The sequence below is a fragment of the Protobothrops mucrosquamatus genome, unplaced genomic scaffold, assembly GCF_001527695.2.
Source record: "Protobothrops mucrosquamatus isolate PMUCROS unplaced genomic scaffold, P.Mucros_1.0 scaffold1422, whole genome shotgun sequence".
Classification (NCBI taxonomy): Eukaryota; Metazoa; Chordata; class Lepidosauria; order Squamata; family Viperidae; genus Protobothrops; species Protobothrops mucrosquamatus.
Genome location: NW_015387607.1, coordinates 12462 through 19560, shown reverse-complemented (window position 1 = coordinate 19560; position 7099 = coordinate 12462). Strand labels below are relative to the sequence as shown.

The 7099-nt window shown below is 41.3% G+C and overlaps 1 protein-coding gene across 1 annotated transcript; it reads left to right on the top strand.

The window, feature by feature from the left end:
• The first annotated feature begins 373 nt into the window (after positions 1–373).
• AQP5 (aquaporin 5) lies at positions 374–6851 on the top strand. Its single transcript, XM_015821913.2, has 4 exons — positions 374–856; positions 3506–3670; positions 4658–4741; positions 6264–6851. The coding sequence occupies exons 1-4, from the start codon at positions 494–496 to the stop codon at positions 6435–6437; spliced, it is 786 nt and encodes a 261-aa protein (XP_015677399.1). The 5' UTR covers positions 374–493; the 3' UTR covers positions 6438–6851.
• Positions 6852–7099: the final 248 nt, after the last annotated feature.

The following is a 7099-nucleotide window of genomic DNA, read 5'->3' as shown; positions in this document are numbered from 1 at the left end:
AATCCAAATGCTTTAAAAAAAAACATTCCTTAAACACATACACACACACACACACACACACAAACCTCCTAACATAACAAATCAAGTGTGCTTAGAAAAGGGCTGGGGAGTGGGAAGGGGCAGAGTAAACAGACAAGGTGCTAATCTGTATGTCATTATGCAACGCTGTGGCTATCTCATGACAGCAAGGCCGTTCAACAGGGCTCCATTGTGTGGAGATAAAAATAAGGAAATCAGCATCCAAACTGGAGCTTGCAAAAGGGGAAAGCTTAGACCTTGCTTGAAGATGGAAAGTTTCCAAACTCCAGAAGAGCAGGTAGAAGAGGGGACTGGCCACCTTCTTGGCTCCACCCACACCTGGGCACAATCCCTTCTTGCTACACCTACAGAGGGAAAGCTATATATATGTATATGTCTGCATGGCCCCAACATTTGGACAATCCTTTTATATCTTTGGCCCTATGATTGCCAGTCCACCAGCTCCAGCCCAGCCATGAGGAAAGAAATTTGCACTGTTGTTTTTCTCCGAGCCGTCTTCACCGAGTTCTTGGCAACAATGATTTTTGTGTTCTTTGGTTTGGGCTCAGCCCTGAAGTGGCCATCAGCCTTGCCAAGCGTCCTACAGATTTCCCTGGCATTTGGCTTGGCAATTGGCACAATGGTACAGACCTTTGGTCACATCAGTGGGGGCCATATCAACCCAGCAGTGACCATCGCCTTCTTCGTTGGAAACCAGATCTCTTTCCTCCGGACGTTGTTTTACATTGTAGCTCAGCTGCTGGGGGCCATTGCTGGCGCAGGCATCCTTTACGGAGTGACCCCCACCAACGCCCGTGGTAATCTGGCAGCCAATGGGGTAAGTACCTCTCTCACAAGGCGGTGGAGGTCTAATAGTTTGTATGAGGAATTCTCAGGCAGGTCCATATTCTCCTAAGGGAGAATTTGCATCTCAGGGGAAAAGAAGTAGCAGCTGCTCTGTTCTTGGACACTGGGGGGAAAGCAGCGTTTCCATTCCCAGAGAGCAGGTGGTGGAACAGATGGAACGCAAGGGGGAAATGTTCTCTTATCCAGAACCCTAGACGTTCGCTAGCATGCATGGAGCTATTTACAAGGCAGAGCTCTTTGCAACTGTCCCCATATCCTAGGGGGACGAGTGAGTCCGTTTAAAAAGGAAAGCAAGAAATGCATTAACTCAATCAGTGCCATAGGTAAAAGGATCAGCAGGAACAGTGTAGAGAATCTACCCCTAGTTGTTGGTTGCTTATTAAAGATTCATTGTTTTTCCTTTTCAAAAACCTTTCCCTGTAATTTCACACTCGATGCAAATTTGTGTGTATTGGCTTGTGTGCTCTTGGAAAGGCATCAAAAGAAGGGTGCCTAGGATTTACATGCATGCACACAAGCATTACGCATACATATCCTTTACTATATTGTTCCTCCAAGCCTCCTAAAAAATAGCTTTTGATAAACAGGGTAATCATTTCTGGGTCTACGCAAGGAATGAGGGCTTTGAATAGAAAAGGACAGCCAGCTACAAACATGTAGAACAGGCCTATCTCAAGATCCCCGGAAAAGATCACAGGGCAGCATTAAATTCATTGAACCCAAGGTTTCATCATAACAAATTAGACAAACAAATCTGGGAAGCTTGTGAGAAATGTTATTAGAGTTGGACAAAAAGAAAAAGATACAGAAAACAGCATGGAGATAATATTTGAAAGACCGTGTAAGAGCAAATCTCAAGATTTGTATGTTCCTTGGTGACTGGAGGGACACATCTATGTTTTCTTTGCAGCAAAATAGACGTAGTTTGACATTGTCATAAACCTCCCTTATCATTAAATGCAAGTGGGAGTTTCAAGTCCCATTTCTAAGAATTATAAGTAGAATTCAAGACTGGTTCTGTTCAGAATTATGCTATGATTTCAGATTATGGACAATGTGCCCTCATGCCATGCTTTCCCCAAGGACCACTTTTTAAAAGATTTTTTTAATCCTGCCTTTATTATTTTTGTAAATAATTCAAGGTGGCAAACATGCCTAGTATATCTTCCTTCTCCTATTTTCTCCACAACAACAGCCCTGTGAGGTGATTTGGGCTAAGAGAGTGTGACTAGCCCAAAGTCACCCAGCCAGTTGTCATGTTAAAGGCAAAATTAGGACTTGGTTTCTAGACTGGTGCCTTAACTAGGTCAAACTGGCTTTTATTTCTCACCTTGTTTCTCACTTTTATTTCTCCATCACATCTTACTTCATCAATGCTTATTATCACAATGATTTAGATATTGCATCAATTATCTAATTACGGCTATTAGACGAAAAACTTAAAGGGAGACAATTGAGAGCCTCTTGCCCCATCAAAGCTTTCTATTTGCATTATGACCCCAACTAAAGTAAGTGTTGCCTTAGGGCAGTGGTTCTCAACCTTTTTAATGCCGCGACCCCAACCGGTCGTAAGTCAAGGACTAAACCGGTCGTAAGTCAAGGACTAAACCGGTCATAAGTCGAGGACTAAACCGGTCGTAAGTTGAGGACTACCCAACCGGTCGTAAGTCGAGGACTTTCCCTGCCCAGGAGCGCCACGCATGCGTGGTTCCGCCCCCTGCGCCTGCCGAGGCGTAGCTGGCAAGCGGCAGAGACGGAGTAGGCCGACCACCAGCTGGCCCAGCCCAAGGAAGGTAAGGTACCTGCCGGAAAAGGGGAAAAAATGGACAAAAAAAATGGCGGACAGCCTTGCTTGGCGACCCCCATGAAATGGCCGATCGACCCCAAATGGGGTCCCGACCCACAGGTTGAGAACCACTGCCTTAGGGGAATATATATATATAATTTAAAATGAAGTGTATTAGCAGCAGTCTTTTCTAAATGAAATATAACAGATTCTTGCATTAAGTATGATATCAGGACCCATTTAAAGGTCAAGGTACCTCCAACTGAGGCTACCTAAAAGAAACTTTCAATCTATTCCAAATTACTGAACTCTCTCTTATCTTTTCTTCTGTTATCTTCAACAAGCCTCCGAGGTTTTAAAGGCCATTTCACATAGATACAACATTATCCAAAGGAAAATATTCCAGATGGGATCAGCTGAGATGAGGCTTAATTTCTGTGACCAAGACACAATATGAAAGAGATTTTAAGAAATCAGGGTTGAACTCCTTAACACCTAAAGAACCATGCTCTTATTTTTTTTGCAGAGCTTTTTAAGATTCTTAGTTTGCTCTTTTGGGAAGGTGCCTCTAATCTCATGCCTCTGCTGAAACTTAGTACCGGTAAATGGAATTGTTTATTTGAGATTAAGGAACACACCCCCAGTGACACAAGTAAAGCCATTGTACACAGTTAATTGCAGATCACATTTCAAAACATTTAAACCAAAAGGCAGTCAGGAAGACCTGTTCCACAGCTGAACACTCACAATTCTTCTTGATTTTTAGCAGAACTGACTTCCTGACAAGAACATACAAGATTAAAGTCTAAACCTGTGTCCTTTTTCTTCTAACAGCTTAGCAACAACACAACAGCAGGTCAGGCTGTGGTAGTGGAGATTATCCTGACTTTCCAGCTTGTCTTCTGCATTTTTGCCTCAACTGACAACCGTCGAAATGACAATGTGGGATCCCCATCTCTGTCCATTGGACTGTCAGTCACCCTCGGCCATCTAGTGGGGGTAAGTGTTGTTCGTGCTCATTGTGCAAAAGCCGAAGAAAGGAGCAAATGGAGGGAGTGTGCTACTTCAACTCATCACTGCCTCTCTTGGCTGGTAACCACCCTCAGATCATAAGGTGCTATCACTATTACAGTCTGTGTGTACTCATGTGCAAGCAGCGTATGTATGAACTCCAGGGGAGCAAGGCATCTGTAGCTATATATTTTTCCTGGGCAGTTGATCTTTAGGAATATGGGGATTTTCAGAGAATAGGATAACTTCTTGGGCAACTTCTTCCCAATTCTAAAGCACAAAATTTCAAAACAAAGTTTTAGGATCTACCATAGGCACCATAGACCAGGCATTTCCAATCCACAGCCCATAGGCCACATACAACCCTGGACAACTAGTAATGTAGCCCCACAAGGTATAATAAAAATATTTTAAAAATTTTTTTTATTAATACATGTAAACTGTGTTATATAATTAATATGCTGCCCAAGACAATTCCTCTTCACTCAATGCAGCCCAGCCCAGCCAAAATGTTGGACACACATGTTGTAGACAGAAGCTTTTGTGAGTGATGTAATTAGCAGAATTCATAACACTCAATCCTCCCAATCCATATGGTGCCTGTGTTGAACTCCATGCTGGCTGTCTTTTCTCCAAACATCAGCACAGATGGTAAAGTCTCTGTAACATCAAGCCACAGATGGAAGTGCCAAAATCCCTCTTAAATAATAAATCTTCCTTGCTGTGTATTGCCTGATCTTTCCTGTTCACTGTGACTGGTGCTGGGAGCTAAATCTTTTGGAGGCCCTTTAGTGATTGGCCGCTGTGATCCAGAAAACCAGGCTTCCCATAATGTATGGCAAGAGGAATGCTAGCTGAATGACAATTGGCAGGTGGTCTTTCAGGGAAGGGAGTAGGCAGATTGTTAGAAAAGTCTACCTTGAAGTGGCAAGAGAAGTCTATATGGTTAATTTACTTTGTTTTTCTCTTGTACAGATCTATTTTACTGGCTGCTCTATGAATCCTGCCAGGTCTTTGGGACCTGCAGTCGTCATGAAGAGATTTACCTCTGCTCATTGGGTAAGAAGTGGATTTATCATAGTGGCCTAGCCAATGGTGGGATTCAAATATGTGAACAACTGGTTCTCTGTGTGGATGCTGCTTCCGGAAGTCCATTCTGGGCCTGGGCAACAAAAAAGTAGCTACCAGTTCTACCAAAGTGGTGCGAACCGGCTGAATCTCACCACTGGACTTAGCTCATAGTAATCAAAATGAAATTGATTGAACTATATCCTTAATGGCAGCTTTCTAGAAGAGATGACGTAAAACTGGATAGGATAATACAGTACCGAAGAAAATAGAAAGAACAACCAAGATATTATAATAAGTTAGAAAAGTGGGCTGAAAGTGGAACTTAACATAGGTAAATGCAAAGATCTTCCTTAAAAAGTAATTAAACTCACAGGTATAGCATGGGTAATACTTACATAATAATAATAATAATAATAATAATAATAATAATAATAATAATAATAATAATAATAATAATAATAATAATAATAATATAGTAAAGTTGGAAGGGACCTTGGAGGTCATCTAGTCCAACCCCCTGCTCAGGCAGGAAACTCTATACCTGGAACTTAATATAGGCAAATGCAAAAATCTTCCTTAAAAAGTAATTAAACTCACAGGTATAGCATGGGTAATACTTACCTTGATAACATTATATATGAAAAGGACCTTGAAATTGTAGTTTATCCAAGTGAGGGTTGGTCAACAGAAATACAGTTTCCAAATCATAAGAAATGTATTCTTGCACTAAGCAGAAACGGGGTTGGACTTGACCTATGGTCTTCTCCAGATCAGTAACATATATAACCCCAGAAATATTTCAAAAAATGTATAGCATTATTCATGTCGGCTTTGCAACCATGTTGAGCCAGAAATTCCACAATGTTCATAACAGAACAGGATTTCTCTGTCTCTAGTCCCACACGCTCATATCTCAATTGGTTCTTAAAATGTGAGCTGAAAAAACTACGAAATGCAGAAACCCATGAAAACTAACTAACCATGAGAAGGTCTGAAACATTATTTCATTCCTTGGAAACTGTTTTTGTTTGTTTGTCTTTGTCTTTCCAAAAGAACCTTCAAATTAGTGTAATTTCATAAGAATCTGAAGACAATCAAGGAATACATCACTGCCCGGATATATTTTATACTAACTTCTGAAAAGTCTCAGAGATTTTGCACAAGGAGAAACAATTCATTTTTTTTTTAAATTCAGAGGCATTATGAACTAGGCTGCATTGCATAATACACTATGTCAAAACAAAACATAATGTGCTATTTCAAAAGAAATTTTATTATGTCTTAACTCACTCCTTATATCTTAACTCACTCAGAATATCATATTATATTCTGATTCACACAACCTGTTAAAATAATAGCTAGCCTTTCAGAACCTACCAAACCTACTCAGTCCCATTTAACCAAGACTGTTGTGTTGTGCAAACCCACCAATAACTCTATTAACTGCACTAACTGGCTTAATTGGGGAAATCTGAAAGTCTTTAACTAATTCCTTGTATTGGTTTCTCAGGTGTTCTGGGTTGGACCCATTTCTGGAGCCATTCTAGCTTCTGTGTTGTACAACTACGTGCTGCTTCCTCACCCAATGAATATGTCTGAAAGGGTGGCCATCATCAAAGGTACTTACGAGTCAGAGGAAGAGTGGGAAGAGAAAGAGAAAAGCATGGAAATGTCTTCTCCATAAACCAAAGCAATCAGAAGGAGAGGGAGAGAAGGAACCTGATGGCTTGCATGACAATAAACACTCACTGTATACCTTGTAAGCCCAAGAAACTTTCCCCAGTGCCCAGGACCTGAAGAGGGAATGGAAAGAGCTTACTTGCCTAAAATAACTGTCTTGAACCCGTGGTTGCATGTATGTTGAGTGCATGAGAAAACGTGGCTCATTCAAACAGCAAAACTAGACAAGGACAGTACCTTAACCTCCTGGGGCTGTAAAAACCTGGATGTGCTCCAGGACCATTCTATCCACATTTCTATTTTTTACAACAGGGCACAGTCTTGTCATTTGTTTAGATATTGACATTTGACTTCATGGCAGAAGTCCAGAATTTGTCATTACAGGTTTATTGATATGCTCCAGGCTCGGGGGGGGGGGGCACAGTGGCTTGAGCTCATCTCCTTTATGCACCAATATTTGTCACTTGTTTTGGGAAATGGGTAGGATGTCTTTAATCTTAATATTTAAGACAGCCTAAATATGGAGTGAAACTCTGAGATGAGGGCAGTTATGGTTGGCTTGTGAAAGAAGGAAAAACTGACAGCAGCTTTGCACTGAAACCTATGAGGATTTGTTGGAGGTCCCACAAAGGCAAATCTTTTGAAAAGAAGGTTCTGCTTTTAGAT